Genomic DNA, 19,507 nt, shown 5'->3' with positions numbered 1-19,507 from the left:
TTGAAGGGATCTGAAACAACTGGTTGCCTTGAGCGGATATTTACACTTTGAAACATGTTTATAGTGATGCTTGTTCGCAACACTTTTGCCACACAATACCGACGCATTTTCGTGTGTGATTGTTTACCTGTGGAAATATACATTACTGTTTTTCATTTTTAGCCATTATTTGATCAATATTCTGTGCGGCCCTCACACCCCCCGTGATTTTCTTATTCGGCCCACTTGCTACTGAAGTTGAATAGCCCTGGTGTAATGGTTACCACTCTTGTCTCTGAATTCAGCGATCCGAGTTCAAATCTCGGTGGAACCTGAGTTTTTGTCATTTCTAAATAAAACCTCGAATATTTTGTAAATTACTCGTTGTATAAGCGACATTTTTGAATGTTTTTATTTATTTATTACTTTCACGCATCCCTGCTCCACGATAGTGGAGACATCTTCTGAGCGAAACAGCCTTGTGGACAGTTGAGTTTAATTAAACGTATTCACTACGAACACACTATTATTGCTGTCCCTACATCCACATGGAGGTAATTGCAAAACATATGTTGTGTACAGACAGTTTCTGAACGTTGTTGTCCTAAGTGCCTGAGTTCAGACACCTTTCCGTGCCCGAAAGGCGCACACGATGGCCCATCGGAAATGTGACGTCATTCGCCTGCGACGGAAGCGGAACCACGTATTGGTTTGTTTAGCTTAGCATTGGACGTGTGGATAACTTTTAACGTTGTAAAATTCCGCTTCCCCCCCCCGCTCCCCAGCACACACCAACGAGCACCTCTCCCATTTCACCTCCGTTACAAATCGAGATGTTTAACCGACAGACGAGCCTGTGGATGGGTGACGTATGTCTAAAGTCTCCGTGTCTTTCGGTGTGGGGGACCTTTACGTTAGCTTAGCTGCGCGTGCCGTAGCTCTGTTGTGTTACGTTAGCCCGGATATGTGACCCCTGTCGTAAAACCCCGTTACGCTCTTCACCTTGACGCAACCGTTGGCTTAACAGCGACTTGATCCGAGCCAACGTCAGAAGTTCATAATAAACTAAAAGCGGAGGAGCAGGATTGTCATCGAGGAGCGTCAGAAATGCGCGTGCACGAGAAATTCACAGGAGTCTCTCTGCCAAATATATATTTTATATATATATATTTTATTATATATATATATAAATATATTTATATATATAAATATATATATAAAAAAATAGAAAATAATATATAAAAATATATATATATAACAAATACAAAATAATATGTATATATAAATATAAATAAATATATATATAAAAAATAGAAAATAATACATATATATATATATATATAAAGTAACGATCTGTAATCAGATTGTGCTATAACAATGTTATTACAACGTTTTGACATTCTATAAACAAGTGTATGGTACTTCTGCACTATTATTATGTGTTGTTGGGTATAAAGTGTGTGTGTGGTGATGCATGTGCAATTTCTTTTTCGCATGTGTGTCCAGTTGGACCCGTACATGGATGAGGCCTTCATCAAACAGGCCTTCAGTGCCATGGGAGAGTCGCCGTTTGGGGTCAAGATCATCACTCACAGGATAACAGGGTAGGGTGTACACACACACACACACACACACACACACACACACACACACACACACACACACACACACACCAACAGGGTTGATCTGAACATGTCCTCTCTCTCCTGGGGCCAGTGGTTCGGCCGGGTACTGCTTTGTGGAGCTGGCCGATGAAGCCAGCGTCGACCGCTGCGTCCAAAGGCTGAACGGGAAACTGGTTCCTGGCTCAAACCCGGTCAGTTATATGCTGTAATTTCAAAATACCTCCTCATATATATCTTTTTTTTAAATGCAATCTTTACTGCAATACATATATCTAATTAATTGTTTCTCCGCAAATATACATATACTATTGATTATATAATACTGCCTTCCTTTTTTTCCCAGTATTGGACTTTTATGTTATCAAGCAGTATTTATTTGTCGATTTGACTGTGGATAGTGGAGCTCCACTAGTCTTGGTCCTCTTTTTGTTTGTTACAATAACTCAATAGTATATATATATATATATATATATAGTATGAGGTTTGCTCTGTAAACGCACCAGATTCTTGTTAATGCAACAGTTTTTTTCGATACTGTGACTTTAAACGCACCATTTACAAAGCAACGCTAAATACCCGATTCAGATGTTGTTGAACTATATTCCACACCTGCTGCTGTCACAGCACTTCTTCTTAAGGATCTGGTGATGTAAAAAAAAATACAAGCCAGCTGGAAAATTAGCTCCGTGGTGTGTGGAGCTGTGAGCTTTTAGCCGCTTGCTACTGCATTCGAAGCGCTGTCGGCCCCTGTGAGCCGGCCAAGCTACGGGGCTCCCCTGTCCACCTGTACCTGCTGCTGAGATGCCGCTCGTACACAAATGTACTTTGTTTGAAGCCGGTGGTGAATAGAGTCTCTGGTAGCAACTAACTGAGGAATGGGCTAAAGGCTGGTCTGGGTGGTGGAGGTATGTAAAACCCAAATAACAACAACCATAATGACGCCGCTCTTCATTTTCAGCAATACCAGTGCCATGCTACTACACGTCGTTGGTGTGTGAGGTTTTGGCTCAGTGTGTGTGTGTGTTTTCTCTCTCCCCCCCGTGCAGCCCCGGAAGTTTAAGCTAAACTATGCCACCTATGGAAAAAGGCCAGAGGCGGGGTAAGACGTGACTCCCACCTTTCTTGTTGCTGTTTGATTTGAGTGCTGACGTGCTGGAGCGCAGCTGGCCGGCCATGACCAGAGAGCTGTCGGCCTCTTTTGTTTTATTTTATTTTTTAAATGGCGGTCACGTTCACGTACGCATCGGAGAGTTTCACACGGCGTCACAGGCACTCAACGCGTGTCTGAGTGAAGGAGAAATGACGCTCACATATTGTCTCCCAAGATAAGCATAACAGCTAACTTAATACATATACACTACCGTTCAAAAGTTTGGGATCACCCAGACAATTTCGTGTCTTCCATGAAAAATCACACTTTTATTTATCAAATGAATATAAAATATAGTCAAGACATTGACAAGGTTAGAAATAATGATTAATATTTGGAGTATTAATTTTGTTCTACAAACTTCAAGCTCAAAGGAAGGCCAGTTGTATCGCTTATATCACCAGCATAACTGTTTTCAGCTGTGCTAACATAATTGCACAAGGGTTTTCTAATCAGACATTAGTCTTCTAAGGCGATTAGCAAACACAATGTACCATTAGAACACTGGAGTGATAGTTGATGGAAATGGGCCTCTATACACCTATGGAGATATTTCATTAGAAACCAGACGTTTCCACCTAGAATAGTCATTTACCACATTAACAATGTATAGAGGGTATTTATGATTGATTTAATGTTATCTTCATTGAAAAAACAGTGCTTTTCTTTGAAAAATAAAGTCATTTCTAAGTGATCCCAAACTTTTGAACGGTAGTGTATATATATAATAACTCTTGTTATATTGTAATTCAGTAGTCTCAGTTTGCGGCTCATCTGCCGCCTGAGCAGAAAGCTCAGCGTACCTTCATTTATCTGTTCATGCAGCTGTTAATTTGACGGCATAAAACTGCACGCTGATAATGTTTGTTATGCTTTTTTAAGAAAGTTAGAATATTTTAGGATAGAAAGACTCAAAGTCCCAGATTCATTTGTCTGGTTTTAGGTGAACGGAGACATTTCCCACAAACCCAGCTGTCCCCCTTCTTGTAATGTTGGACAGCCTTCATATCCAGAGTGAGGATGTTTGCCCGCCGTGTTTCCGTCTCTCAGGCCGGAGTACTCTGTGTTTGTGGGGGACTTGGCCTCCGAGGTGGACGACTTCCAACTGCACCAAGTGTTCAAGAAGTACCTCTCCTGCAAGGGGGCCAAAGTCGTCACGGACCAGTACGGATACTCCAGGTACGCGGCTTCAGAAGCGTGAGAGCGGCATTGTCACAAATACACCGTAGCGTATCTTGTTGTTGTGGACGTCGACCACCGGTCGACATCTGCATCTATTTTCCAAAATGGCTGAAAAAAAAAAAAATGTTCACTTTCTGTCTTTTTCTGCTAAAACTATTGTTTTCCCCATATAGGCTAAGCAAGAGCAACTCACAATTCAAGTGATGCTACCTCATGTTAAAAAGTAAAACAACACGTTTCAGTTCTACCATAACAATACCCATTATTATACTGTTTCTCATAAGTGGCTCTTTGAAGGCCAAGTATGGAGCGCGCGCCGCCGCGGACAGCGTCGGCCTCACTGTCGCCTCTCGCCCGCAGAGGCTACGGCTTCGTCAAGTTCGGGGAGGAGGGCGAGCAGAAGAAGGCCATCGAGGAGTGCCAGGGCACCATGCTGGGGGGCAAGCCGCTCCGGCTGAGCATCGCCGTGGCCAAGAGGTGAGGCGCAGGATGACCCGCCGTCTAGCAGCCGTTGTCCCGCTAAGATCCTCATGAAGGGTCCTGTAACCGGTCTCAGCCGGTATTCTCCTCTCGTTCCATCTGGATCTAAAAGCCCCTCCCCGTGTTTTTATTCCTCATGTCGCAGCCAGAAGATGAGCAACTACCACGGGGGCCAGAATTACCATAGCAACTACAACCAGCCCCCGTCCAGTTACTACGGCAACCAGGGCAACGGGGGCCAGGCGGGCTACTACCCCCAGTGGGGCGGCTACGACCAGTACGGCGGCTACGGCGGCGGCTACAACTACGGGCCCTATGGGTACCCGCCGCCGGGCCACGCGCCGCCGCCGCCGCCCCCCATGGGGATGCCGCCCGCCGACACGACGGGAGCTGCGGAGGTGAGCGACACGCGTTGACCCTCGAGGAGGAGCGCGACCGGTCCGATTAGTCCAGGATGCGAGCGAGCGGAACAATACGCCGTAACAACCTCCCTACCGGGTCGGTCAGGTGCCGGAGGATGTCGTGGTCGGCCACGACGTGTTCCCGAATCCAAACACAGGGCTCCGACGGTCACGGGAAACCTGGAATAGTCGTGGGATTTTTAAATGTTTATTTCCAGGCCTGGAAAAGACCGTGGGGAAAAAAATGTAATCCCAAAAGTTTTGGAAAAGTCCTAAACAATTTTTTTATATTCATAGGTTTATTTATGCTGAGTTTGAAATACTTAATATGTTTTTAAAAGAAAGACGCTTAAAATATAAGTCGGCTTCGCTCTCATATTCACAGCGACATTTTTCATATTTTCTTAAGTGGACGCACCGTAACTGGAAGGTTCGGTGGCCGTAGCAACAGTAGCTCAGGGATAATCCACCATCACGTTCACACCGAGTGTTCCCAACATGTGTGGTCGTTGGTTTGAAGTCCTGTAAACCCGTCGGTCGTGTGACTGAACCCTGTTTATTAGACCGTGACGTTTACACATTCTGTAAAGTCCCCGGAGACCAGAGCGGTCCGTGTCCCTCCATTGGAGGTGTTTCTTCACCGTTGTTGGTGTTCCCGTCACGTGACCCGTGCACACGTTGTGTTTGAGAACTCAATTCCTGGTGTTTCATGCTCTTCCCCCAGCCGAGTCACGACGAGGGCGGAGACGCAGCCGAGGATAATTCAGAAGGTGAGACGCTTTGTCATCGTGTAAAAAACATCCCGTGATTGTGGAAGCTCGTTGGCTTTGAGACGAGGCGACAAGGAGCGGCCGTGTTGCTGCCCTGTGGTACCGTACTGGACCTGCTGGGAGCTTATCGACCACAGCGCGCCGCTAGCAAAACCATTGATTCCCTACGGTACGGCGCCTTTCAGACGCGCCTTTTAAACGCCGCGCGGCGCGGTTTTTTAGCGTTTTTTAGGAGCGCTTAAAAGTTTAAATATTCTCAACTTTAAGCGCGAAGGCGCGTACCGCTCATCAATGTCAGACTCGGCCAAGGCAGCCAATAGGATGAAGCAGGAGGCCCAAGCCAGCCAATAGGATCAAGCAGGAGGCCCAAGGCAGCCAATAGGATCAAGCAAGAGGCCCAAGGCAGCCAATAGGATCAAGCAAGAGGCCCAATGCAGCCAATAGGATCAAGCAGGAGGCCCAAGGCAGCCAATAGGATCAAGCAAGAGGCCCAAGGCAGCCAATAGGATCAAGCAAGAGGCCCAAGGCAGCCAATAGGATCAAGCAGAAGGCCCAAGGCAGCCAATAGGATCAAGCAGGAGGCCCAAGGCAGCCAATAGGATCAAGCAGGAGGCCCAAGGCAGCCAATAGGATCAAGCAGGAGGCCCAATGCAGCCAATAGGATCAAGCAAGAGGCCCCATGCAGCCAATAGGATCAAGCAGGAGTCCCAAGGCAGCCAATAGGATCAAGCAGGAGGCCCAAGGCAGCCAATAGGATCAAGCAGGAGGCCCAAGGCAGCCAATAGGATCAAGCAGGAGGCCCAAGGCAGCCAATAGGATCAAGCAGGAGGCTTTCCTTCCTGTTTTCCCGACGAGAACCTCATATCAGCGGTATTTAATTACGAAGAGCTTTATAATTCCAAATGGAAACACGACTCCATCTGACTCCCGCTCAGCCGGAAGTGCAACTGAAAGCCTCGCCATCGAGACACAGTTCACGGAACAGATGGTGGTATTCGCCGTACTCTTTCCTTTCTTTTTTTAAATATCGTGAACGTTGATTGCGCACGCAGGTCCGCTCCACAGGCGCGCTGTTTTGCCCGGCGCGTTTTTGGAGCGTCTGCGCTTTAAAAAGTCTCGTCCGGTGACTCTGGACATGCTGGGAGCTCATCTACCACAGCCGGTTATGTCGGCTACGTAATGGGAGCTAGTCTTCAGGAGTGGTCACCTGACTCTCCTCACAGATGAGCCTTGATAACTTCAGAGTGGGCGGGCCCTGCACACCACTCTCTCTTAACCCGTGTGTGTTTTTGCCACCGTGCATGTGTATGACATCATCGCTGTGTGTTCCTCAGAGCCCTTCCCCGAGTGTGACGTGGAGCAGTGGAACAAAGACTTCATGCAGCGGAGTGAGGAGCTCTACGACGCCATGATGAGCTCCCGCTGGGAACCCCTGGACTCGGTCAACTCCCCCGTCCCCGCCCTCTCCTGATAGGTCTCCGTCTTCTGATCCCGCCCATAAGCTTAAATATTTCTTCTTTTTTTATTTTTATTTGTAGGATTTTGTACTCCCCATTCTGTCTTACCACACGGACGCCTTTAAAAGGCTGCAGCTCGGTACACGCCGATGTTTCCTCTTCCTATATTTTAAAAGTACGCACAAATATTCACTTGATTTTAATGTTTACCATGTTGGTAATATTCAAAAACGGTTGTTGAATGACGAGTGACGTGTAGTGCACACCGAGAGTGTCTACCACACAGGAGGTTTACTGTCATGCAACCCGTAAACGACGAAGTGGAGACACCAGCAACAGCCACACAAGTACAAACATTGCCTTGATTATCATTCGCCATGCAGTTCCTTTTTAATCCATGACGGTTATCACATGAACGAGTTCATACGGGACGCCCCGGCAGCGTTTATGTTCTGCTGTTGGACGGCCGGCGCTTTGTATATATTTTCGTTGGTGGAAACGTTTTATCAATAAAACAAATTTAGGAAGGAAATGGTGTTCTGTCTCTTTGGTACAGCAGGACGTCATGTGACGTATTCACACGACACGCGTGTTCATTTGTAAAGATTCATCTTGTGGAACCAAACCTGTAAATATCATGAACGTGTGTTGGCCTCAGAGCTCACCTAGCTCTCGTTATGTAAGATCAGGAGCCGACAGCCAATCAGCAGCTCCGTGAGGCTGTACTACAAAATGCTAATGTCAGCATGCTATGATGTTAACCACTCGCACCATCCAGCTGTTGGCATACATATGCTAATTAGAATGGGCACTCGGTAGAGCGCATACCTTTGCATATCACAAGATTGGGCATTGAATTATGAACATGTTGGCATTAGTTGCATGCCAATTGGATAGAAATTATGGTAAAAAGAAGATGTTGACCTTTTCATGACCTTGACCCGATTGATCCCAACATCTACTCAAATGGTCCCCGGATAATAACCAATCATCCCACCAAATTTCATGCGATTCGGTTTAATACTTTTTGAGTTATGCGAGTAACACGCATACAAATAAATAAATACACGGCAATCAAAACATTACCTTCCGCATTTTCAATGCGAAGGTAATTAGCACTTAAAAGGACAGTCACCCCAAAATATAAAAAAAAATACGGTTTCCTAATTTTGGAAACATTAGCTGTAGAGTCTCCCTGTTTTCCAATTTAATTATATAATATAATGGAACGAGACGCCGCTCGGCTGGTGGTGCAAATAAATAAATACATTTCATAACGGCATTGTCTCTTCTCGAAACAATCACCTGGTTTCTCAACATAATCCACACATTATTCTTAGCAGGAGATGTTTTTGTCTATTTTCCTTTCACCAATTTTCATTTGTTTTTAAAATTAATTAATTCTTTGCATTGCCTCTTGACTTCTTTGACATTAATCTGCCTCTCTCTCAGTGAAAGAGCAGAACAGATTTCTCTCAATGTGGAGCTAGATTGAGTTTATTGTTTAAGCAGAAGACTTGTGTGATCTCTCAATGTCTGATTTTGTGTCCTATCTTATTTTTTAATATGCAACAGCTGAGTGAAAAGTGAAGATACTTCTGCTAATAGAACCAAGATCCAGTGAAAGTGGAGTTTTAAGTGAAAAGTGACCGCAATGCAACGGAGAAGCATCTTTACCCGTCTGTTGAGATGCTGTCCCATAGTGTATTATTATTATTATTATTATTAATAATCAATATGTGCCCATGCAAAATAACTCACTAATAGAGAAACACATGGGTGTTTGTCTTCTCTAGTCCATCTTTCAAAAGCTTCACACAAGTAAAGTGGTTCATTACACAAACTCCATTTATTGAATCTTTATTTGTTGACTTGATTTAGTTACTTCACATATCCATAGAAACAACTGGGTATTTGTTTTCCTCTGCATTCTAAGAATTCCTGTCATGGATGGATTACTCTATTGGCCTCTCTGGCCTTCACCTACAAAACGTCACTCAAAGAGACAAAAAGATGGAAAACAGCTGGAAAGATGCAACAAAGAGATGAACAATGACTATAAAAAAGAGGCAAAATAACTTCAAAGGGATGCAAAACGATTACAAAGAGGCACAAAACAACTACAAAGAGACACAACACAACTACAAAGAGACACAAAACAACTACAGAGAGACACAACTACTACAAAGAGACACAAAACAACTACAGAGAGACACAAAACAACTACAGAAAGACACAACACAATGACAAAGAGACACAAAACAACAACAAAGAGACACAAAACAACTACAGAGAGACACAAAACAACTACAGAGAGACACAACACAACTACAAAGAGGCACAAAACAACTACAGAGAGACACAACACAACTACAAAGAGACACAAAACAACTACAGAGACACAAAACAACTACAAAGAGGCACAAAACAACTACAGAGACACAAAACAACTCCAGAGGCACAAAACAACTACAAAGAGACACAAAACAACTACAGAGGCACAAAACAACTACAAAGAGACACAAAACAACTACAAAGAGACACAAAACAACTACAGAGGCACAAAACAACTACAAAGAGACACAAAACAACTACAGAGACACAAAACAACTACAAAGAGGCACAAAACAACTACAGAGAGACACAACTACAAAGAGACACAAAACAACTACAGAGAGACACAACACAACGACAGAGAGACACAACACAACTACAGAGACACAACACAACTACAAAGAGACACAAAACAACTACAGAGACACAAAACAACTACAAAGAGGCACAAAACAACTACAGAGAGACAAAACAACTACAAAGAGACACAAAACAACTACAGAGGCACAAAACAACTACAAAGAGACACAAAACAACTACAGAGACACAAAACAACTACAGAGGCATAAAACAACTACAAAGAGACACAAAACAACTACAGAGGCACAAAACAACTACAAAGAGACACAAAACAACTACAGAGACACAAAACAACTACAGAGACACAACACAACTACAAAGAGGCACAAAACAACTACAAAGAGGCACAAAACAACTACAAAGAGGCACAAAACAACTACAGAGGCACAAAAGAACTACAGAGGCACAAAAGAACTACAAAGAGGCACAAAACAACTACAGAGGCACAAAACAACTACAGAGACACAAGACAACTACAGAGACACAAAACAACTACAGAGGCACAAAACAACTACAGAGACACAAGACAACTACAAAGAGACACAAAACAACTACAAAGAGACACAAAACAACTACAGAGGCACAAAACAACGACAGAGGCACAAAACAACTACAGAGAGACACAAAACAACTACAGAGGCACACAACAACTACAGAGGCACAAAACAACGACAGAGGCACAAAACAACTACAGAGAGACACAAAACAACGACAAAGAGACACAACACAACGACAAAAAGACACAAAACTAGGGAAATACAACCGACAACAGAAAAGAGGCGTAACAGCTTTAAAGTCTGAGTCTCTCCGGTGGAGGAAGGAGCCCGGGGGCCCGGGGCCACCGGCTCCTCACGTGCCCATGTGTACTGGCCTCCCTGTCATGACGTCCTAAGCCTTTTGATAACTATAGCATGTATTTGCTGCATTTGCTTACATTAAAATAATAATAATTGTGATTCATTTTTGGAAGTCCATTTGTTTGTTCCAAGCGCCGTCAGGACATCTGGTCTCACGGTTACTGACGCAAACGGACAGGTCATCCTCGTCGCCTCCAGACAACCTCGCAGACGCATCTGTGTCATTGTTAAGTTTCAGTTTCAGTCATTGAGGCTCTGTTGGTCCTCCTCTGCTCCAGTACTGCCGGTCTTGGTGTTGAGCAGTCCCAGTCCGGGCCTCCCGGGGCAATGCCAGCTGGGCCCCTGGCAATACCAGCCCTGGTACAGTCCCCTCCAGCTCAGGCACCCCAGAGCGCCCCCTAGTAGCTGAGTGGGGAACTGAGGGAAGTAAGCCAAGAGACAGAGCAGCAGGAAGAGCCAGAGCCAGAGCAGGAGAACACAGAACAGGAAGAGGATCCTCAGAGGGGCCCCCGAGGTCCCCCCCAGGCTCAGATACGGGCCGAACACGGCGGCTTCCTCCGCCAGCAGCAGGCAGCACAGACAGAGGAGGAAGACGTCTTCTGAGACCTCGTACCCCCTCCACAGCATCCCGGCCCTGAGGCACACGGACTTGCTCTCCCCTTCTCGCAGCACCAGCAGAGGCTGCCCGCCGGCGACCTCCGGCCCGCCGGGCAGAGGCTCGTAGCAGCTGCCGGTGGCGTTCTCCAGGAGGTCCAGGAGTTTACAGAAGCCGAGCCACAGCCCGCCGGCCGCCACGAGACGGGAGAGGTGGCGGACGGAGAGAGAGAGGGAGCGACGCACGGAGAAGGAGAGGAGGAAGACGAAGGAGCCCACGAAGACGCAGGTCCAGCCCCAACCGGAGCGAAGGAACATCCTGGAGGAAGGAGAGGAGAGGCGGTTTGGATGGGAGGACGTGACGGGATGAATTGGATAAGATGATGACGGGAGTTAAACATCAGGACATGAGTGAGAGAGCGGGAGAGCTGTATCGACTCAGATGTTTAATAATGTAGAATTCATTTGAACAAATAACATATTGAGAAGTAAAGAATGCTCATAGAGCACTCAGACAATAGAAGGCCAGGATTCAACTTATCATAATAAATCTATTGTACTTCAGTTACTATTGGTCTTCATTCAGTGTTAAATAAAATATATAATCAACCTCCGGTTTGCACTTTTCTAACTTCCTGTGCAGTTCAGTTATCCATGTGAGAAGTTATGCTGCTTGCTCCTTAATACGACACACAAGTCACTTGAAGTCCGCAACGCATTCGTACTGAAGAAGGATTATTTAAAGTAAAAAACCTCAGTGTGCGTATGAATTAACCTCAACTATTTACTGATGATGGACAAGAAGGCACTGCAGAGGGAAAAGGGCCCAAATAATGGTGGTCAAGGATGTGTCAGCTGCAGGAAAATGTATTAAATCTGAGGATGACCTCGTTCTTTGTTGAAGCTGAACTCATCAATAAGGTTAGATATTAAACTAATTCCCTAAACTAATAAAGTATCTACTTTCCTACCTACCTATACATCTACTTACCTATCTATCTACTATTAATCTCCCTACCTACCTATCAATCTAACTATACTACCTATTAATATAACTACCTATTAATATAACTACCTCTCAATCTACCTATCAATCTAACTACCTACCTATCAATCTACCTACCTAACAATCTACCTACCTATCAATCTACCTACCTATCAATCTACCTACATACCAAATCTACCTACCTATCAATCTACCTACCTATCAATCTACCTACCTCCCAATCTACCTACCTATCAATCTAACTACCTACCTATCAATCTACCTACCTATCAATCTAACTACCTACATATCAATCAATCTACCTACCTACCTCCCAATCTACCTACCTATCAATCTAACTACCTACCTATCTACCTACCTACCAATCTAACTACCTACCTATCAATCTACCTACCTCCCAATCTACCTACCTATCAATCTAACTACCTACCTATCTACCTACCTACCAATCTAACTACCTACCTATCAATCTACCTACCTATCAATCTAACTACCTACATATCAATCTACCTACCTATCTACCTACCTCCCAATCTACCTACCTATCAATCTAACTACCTACCTATCAATCTACCTACCTATCAATCTAACTACCTACCTATCAATCTAACTACCTATCAATCTAACTACCTACCTATCTACCTACCTCCCAATCTACCTACCTATCAATCTAACTAACTACCTACCTATCAATCTAACTACCTACCTATCAATCTACCTACCTATCAATCTAACTACCTACATATCAATCAATCTACCTACCTATCTATCTATCCATCTATCTATTTATCAATCTTGTTTAGATTTCTTTCTTCCTCTTTTAATTTTCAGAAGACTAAAGGTACAGGAAGGGCCTCAGATTTAAAAACATCGCATTTACTGCACACAGAATTGATGTTTATTTGCATGAAGTGAGAGCTGATCACAAGTGGCCACTCGAGACCCCGCGGAGAAGCGTTCTACAGCCAGGTGGGAAAGAGGAAGTCAGCCTCACCTGTAGAGGAAGTGGCTTCTCTTGGCAAAGACGCTGTGCTGGGAGACCCAGAAGCTCAGTGCCGGGCCGAACATCACCACCGCTGACAGCAACAGGTGGAAGTGCTTCCGGAAGGCGGTGCTACCCAGGAGCCCGGCCGCCAGGTCCGTCAGGACCACCAGCATCGTGTTGAGGAACATCTGGACCCAGATCCAAACCTCTGACCAGATCTCAACTCAACTTCACGTCACTGAGTGAAAGTGCACTGCTGCTGGCTCTGCAGCGGCGTGTTTGTGTAGATTATCCACCTCAGACGAAATAGCACGTGCTAAATCTGTAATCCGGTATAGAATGCACTTTGTTGACGCCTTGGATTTATATCGCATAACAGAACAATTCAATGAGGTCCGAATGGTCGAGATCGATCAATCTCAACAAACTGAACTCATCTTTTCAAAGCTTGAGAGTGGAACCATTGGTGCAAAGATGGAGGTCAAATCCGGATCCAGGAATCCCAAAACGCTGTCCGAGTAGTAACAAATAGTGGAAGTCCACTGGCGTAGCGCGTGCTGTATGACACAGGAAGGAAAAGACAGCTGGCCTCTAGCATTCCACGGACTGCAAATACGTGCACACTGTGAACCCCCACCAGGAGGTTCTCCAATCCGGCAGGCGCTCCTCCTCCTGACTCGGTCCTGCCGGTATCTTCTGGTAGAGTTTCGGTGCACAGGAGTTAGGTGACGGCTAAACAAGGCAACCAAACACCCGCAGCGGTCGCTCGGCGGGTGTTTCTCGCCGCTGCAGAAAGTCGGATTGAGCTTTTTGTCCTCTCTCATAGAGCCGGTGTCCCCACCCTCTTCCTCTCTCGTCTCCTCCGGAGCGCTTCTGCCCGAAATGCAACGGGCTTTGGTGTTTCAGTCAGCGATGGCCGCCGCTGAGAGACGTCAAATACCTCGACCGATGGAGCTATCTCCTGCTGTCACTGTGTGTTCTCCGTCACTCACGCACCACCCGCCCTCCAGCCCTCTGTTCTCACCCTGGGCCTTGAAGGTGTCCCGTTGCTCCTGCTGGGAGGTTGCACCAATGACATGGGCTCCTTGGCGTTAGTGTGGGTATGTTTATGACTCATTTAGAGGTTGAGAGAAAGCTGGCCGGCGCCAACAGAACCAGTGTTACGGAAAAGTCCCAAATCAAGTGTGAACAACGGCGTGACAATGTTGTGTGTCTGTGTGTTTTCACGAGTATTATTAGCAACAACCTTTGTCCTGTATCTGGGCTGAGACTCAGCTGCTGCAGCAGTCTGTCCCTGTCAATCAGTGTAACACACTCACACACACACACACACACACACTCACACATGCACACACACACACTCACACATGCACACACACACACACACACTGAAAAGTAAAGAGAGTGTTGAATTTTGACTCCTCTGGTTGTATGGAAGTCTATGCTTCATGTGCTAAAGCTGCATTCTCTCTCCTGACCACCAGGGGGTGACTCCTCTGGTTGTATAGAAGTCTATGCTTCATGTGTTAAAGCTGCATTCTCTCTCCTGACCACCAGGGCTGACTCCTCTGGTTGTATAGAAGTCTATGCTTCATGTTTTAAAGCTGCATTCTCTCTCCTGACCACCAGGGCTGACTCCTCTGGTTGTATAGAAGTCTATGCTTCATGTTTTAAAGCTGCATTCTCTCTTCTGACCACAAGGGGGCGACCCCTACCGTTGTATAGAAGTCTATGCTTCATGTGCTAAAGCTGCATTCTCTCTCCTGACCACCAGGGGGCTCCTCTGGTTGTATAGAAGTCTATATAGTGACTCTACTTCTCTCTTGATGTACTCCCTCAGTAAACATTGGAAACATGAGTTTATGTCTCAATCTCTAGTTTCAAGTCTTCTTCTATACAGCATGATGTCATCATTTATACTGTATGGTCAAACAGAACATTAATGATGCTGAAGGGAGTGGCTACAGGCGGACAACATGCCCCAATCCCAGCTAGCTAACTTGACAGCAGTTTGTGTTGAAAATAAAAAAAGAGGATGAGAATGCTCAAAGATGTCTGTTTTCAACATCAGGCAGGTTCCTCTCATTTGATATATATAATATATATACTCTGATCTGCTTCTGTCCCATCCTTTGCTGTGCTTTGCATTTCTGAAATGTCAGAGCTGAACTCTCCCGTCTGCTCGTTTCTGTTCTGAGCAGCCGGTCGTCCGTCCAGAAATAAAGGTTGACCTAGTTTGGAAGGGTCACATGTCTCCGGCTCCGTTTCCCACCGCTTGCAGAAAGGTCTCGGGGAGTTACAGACGGCCTTCGATCCACCAACCGCTCCGTTTGTGACACGCATTTAAGGAACAGACATTGTTTGACATCATTTTAATTGTCTGATGCATAATTAACTATCAATTAGTGCAACAAGTTGGACTACTTCTTTAAGGAGCGGTGAGATCACAGGAAACTACACGTCATACTTCCTCTAAGTGGGACCTAAACCTCGTATATTAATAATAATAATCCTCAGATGTGTCCGCCGACTCATCCAGTCTGCACCATAGACACATACACACACGTACACAAGCCGTCTGTAGGGCCATGTAATATAATACATACAATACACGTATAGCTCTGCAATAGATATGACTCATGTGCAGATCTTGAGACAATGGGCCCCGTTGCCTGGGGCCTAAACACGTTTTATTTCAGCTGTTGTCGGTCCCCACTACGACTTTATGAGAACGGTGACTCAATGTGAGGTCAAAGGTCAGGATGTCTATGTGTACAGATTGTAAAGCCCTTTGAGGCAAATTTGAAATTTGTGATATTGGGCTATACAAAATAAATTGAATTGAAATTGACTCGCACTGTTCAGGAAAAGGTTGAATGTTTATGATTATGTGTCCTAAGTTAACCCTCGTCTTTTGCCTTTAAAATTTATTTTTTATTCATCGAATGTTCTGAAAATAATGGGGATTGTTTGATACTGTGCTCTTCTTCATGATTACAATACATTTTAATTAATTTGATTGAATTATGGAAGGAGACCTACACAATATGTCTGAAACAAAATGTCACCAAGTTAAACTAACCCATTGGATCCAACCCCGCTCCGTTTACACAAGACTGCCCCCGTGTGGTTCAACTTTGACACTGCAGATACTCGATTTATTAATTCTTGCTTTGAGGCATCTCGATTTATGATTTTTTGCTTCAGGGCTCTCAAGTTTTGAAGACAGGCAAGAGTGACATTTCCATCAGCATCAGCCCCCCCCCCCCCCCCCGCAGAACGAAATTTTCGGATATTAGTCAGTCGCGCGCAATTCCAGGATGCTTTATTTTCATTGGTTGCTGGATTAAATCTTACCCAGATACGTTTTTTTCTGATTGGCTATTGTGTAGCCCCCTTTTTTTTTTTGATTGGCTGATAAGTGGCACCTCACAGCAGAACTCCAGGGGAGCGCTTGATTCCTCCACGGTGAGGGCAGCGCGGCTCATGTTGGCGCGCTGCAGCACATTAAAACATTAAATAGCCAAGAGTTTTTTTCAGCGTGAGAAATACGATGTGTGGCGGGAGTGCGTGATTTAAGACCGAAATGCGTGAGTGTCACGCTCAATGCGTGACACTTGAGACTTGAGAGCCCTGATGCTTTGAGGCATTAAAGTACACACACACACACACACACACACACACACACACACACACACACACACACACACACACACACACACACACACACACACACACACACACACACACACACACACACACACACACACACACACACACACACACACACACACACACACAAACTGCTTTTACAGGGAAATATAAGTTAATTCATGCTAGTGAGTTAAGGGAAATTGTCCAAGGGCTTTTGTAAAAAATAAAATGAAATCGAGAATTTAAAAAAGCCCAGATACATCTCTCATTTATAGGTATAAAGCGTGGTGATGGCATTAAGCCAGAGGAAAGTGTATAAAATGTGTGGAAGGCAATGAACTTCTACCTGGATGAGGAAAAGAGAAAGGCAGCCGAGGAACTTTGAGGAAGTGAGGAACACGAGGAGCCCGATCAGTGAAGGAAAGGCGACTGGGAGACATTAACACCATAAAGGAGAGGAGCGAAAGGAAACGACAGAAAGCCCTCGTCCAATACGTTTGTTATTAAAGTCTCTTTAGGTGTTTTAAAACAAATAGATTGAAAGAGTTGGAAGAAGGTTCATCTGGTTGTAGATGTTGTTTTGACTGAGGTAAGTGCACATGTGGGAACTGGGACATGATGACTTGAGTCTTAGTTTGGTTTTAACTCATGCTGTGTTCTAAAAAATTCATTATTATTTATTTATTTAATTTATTTGTTCATTTTATTCATTTATTTTATTTATTTCAATTTCAATTATTTATTCATTCATTTAAATTGTATTTTTTTTTACATGTATTTATTTAATATTTATTTTATGCTTTTAAATATACTAATTTATTTATTCATTGTATTTATACAATGAATAAATACTTTATTTATTTAATACATTTATTTATTTAATACATTTATTTATTACTTTAATAATTTTTTTAATGTAGCAGCATTGGACGGAGTTCTTCAGAGTGACCACTAGAGGGGAGCCCGATGCCCACTGACTGTACGATGCTGCCGGGTTCATGGACCGGTCCTTCAACACTGAGGATGTGTGTCTGAATTTAAGCCTAGAAATCGATATATATATGTATATATATATGTATACATATATATACAAATATATACAATATACATATATATATACACATATATATGTGTATATATATACATATATATACATATATTTACAAATATATACAATATACATATATATATATACATATATATGTGTATATATATATACATATATATACATATATTTACAAATATATACAATATACATATATATACATATATATGTGTATATATATGCATATATACACACATATATACATATAGACATATATATACGTATATATACATATATATGCACATATATATGTATATATATATGTATATTGTATATATTTGTATATATATGGATATATATATATATCCATATATATGTATACATATATATACAGGACTGTCTCAGAAAATTAGAATATTGTGATAAAGTTCTTTATTTTCTGTAATGCAATAAAAAAAACAAAAATGTCATGCATTCTGGATTAATTACAAATCAACTGAAATATTGCAAGCCTTTTATTCTTTTAATATTGCTGATTATGGCTTACAGCTTAAGAAAACTCTAAAATCCTATCTCATAAAATTTTAATATTTCCTCAGACCAAGAAAAAAAAAGATTTATAACAGCTGAGTGTTTGTCAAGGCTCAGGAAACCCTTGCAGGTGTTTCGAGTTAATTAGACAATTCAAGTGATTTGTTTAATACCCTACTAGTATACTTTTTCATGATATTCTAATATTTAGAGATAGGATATTTGAGTTTTCTTAAGCTGTAAGCCATAATCAGCAATAAATCAGAATAAAAGGCTTGCAATATTTCAGTTGATTTGTAATGAATCCAGAATGCATGACATTTTTGTTTTTTGAATTGCATTACAGAAAATAAAGAACTTCATCACAATATTCTAATTTTCTGAGACAGTCCTGTATATACATATATATATATATATATATCGATTTCTAGGCTTAAATTCAGACACACATCCAGTATTCTTGTATTGCACTATCAACAGAAGCTATTCAAATATTTTGATGATTTCAAATTGTGGACACACTATTCTCACATCTACACTATTTGTTACCAACTTAAAGAGAGAACTAATCCCAATGCAACAGTATTTATTTGACTTATTTCAATATATATATATATATATATATATATATATATATATATATAGTAAGCATAGATGGTAAGCATCTTTAATGATTTCCACCCTAAAAATGAATAATGGATAAACATGTAAAAAAAAAAAAAAAGCCATTAAATATTGCCCTGGCTTGCACCCCCCCCCCCCAACACACACACACACACACACACAGGCTATAAATAGAATCTGCTTTCTGTCCACAGATGGAAAAAAAAAACACTTGAAAAAAGAATCTAGCACTCAGAGTGTTGCCAGAAGAAAAAACCAGCGATAGAATCAGAGATAGAGAGGCTAAGTTTGGCTGAGTGACAGTCGAGGTATGCAGGAGAACGTTCCTGGCTCTGCTCCCACAATGCACCATGTCATGTGGACGTGAGCCAGACACCAGGGGAGTGGAGGGCCCTGTCACTGCTGATGAAAGTGATGCAGATTAGCTCAATGAGTGTGTGTCAAGGGTTATGTGTGGAAGTAGTGTACCTGTG

General features: G+C 43.2%; 2 protein-coding genes across 2 annotated transcripts; one reads left to right on the top strand and one right to left on the bottom strand.

Annotated features, from left to right (window-relative positions):
- Nucleotides 1-664: 664 nt before the first annotated feature.
- trnau1apb (tRNA selenocysteine 1 associated protein 1b) lies at nt 665-7,576 on the top strand. Its single transcript, XM_056420910.1, has 9 exons — nt 665-848; nt 1,486-1,583; nt 1,696-1,795; nt 2,651-2,703; nt 3,805-3,933; nt 4,297-4,413; nt 4,562-4,814; nt 5,542-5,587; nt 6,922-7,576. The coding sequence occupies exons 1-9, from the start codon at nt 813-815 to the stop codon at nt 7,056-7,058; spliced, it is 969 nt and encodes a 322-aa protein (XP_056276885.1). The 5' UTR covers nt 665-812; the 3' UTR covers nt 7,059-7,576.
- A 1,312-nt stretch (nt 7,577-8,888) lies between these two features.
- Nucleotides 8,889-14,516, bottom strand: fitm1l (fat storage inducing transmembrane protein 1, like). The gene is made up of 2 exons (XM_056420911.1): nt 13,190-14,516; nt 8,889-11,508 (listed from the first exon to the last, which is right to left on the bottom strand). Exons 1-2 carry the CDS (start codon nt 13,366-13,368, stop codon nt 10,836-10,838), a joined length of 852 nt encoding a protein of 283 aa, XP_056276886.1. The 5' UTR covers nt 13,369-14,516; the 3' UTR covers nt 8,889-10,835.
- Between the last annotated feature and the right edge of the window lie 4,991 nt (nt 14,517-19,507).

The sequence above is a fragment of the Pseudoliparis swirei genome, chromosome 8, assembly GCF_029220125.1.
Source record: "Pseudoliparis swirei isolate HS2019 ecotype Mariana Trench chromosome 8, NWPU_hadal_v1, whole genome shotgun sequence".
Lineage (NCBI taxonomy): Eukaryota > Metazoa > Chordata > Actinopteri > Perciformes > Liparidae > Pseudoliparis > Pseudoliparis swirei.
Note: the sequence above shows the minus strand (reverse complement) of the source record. Positions and strands in the feature narration are given on the sequence as shown.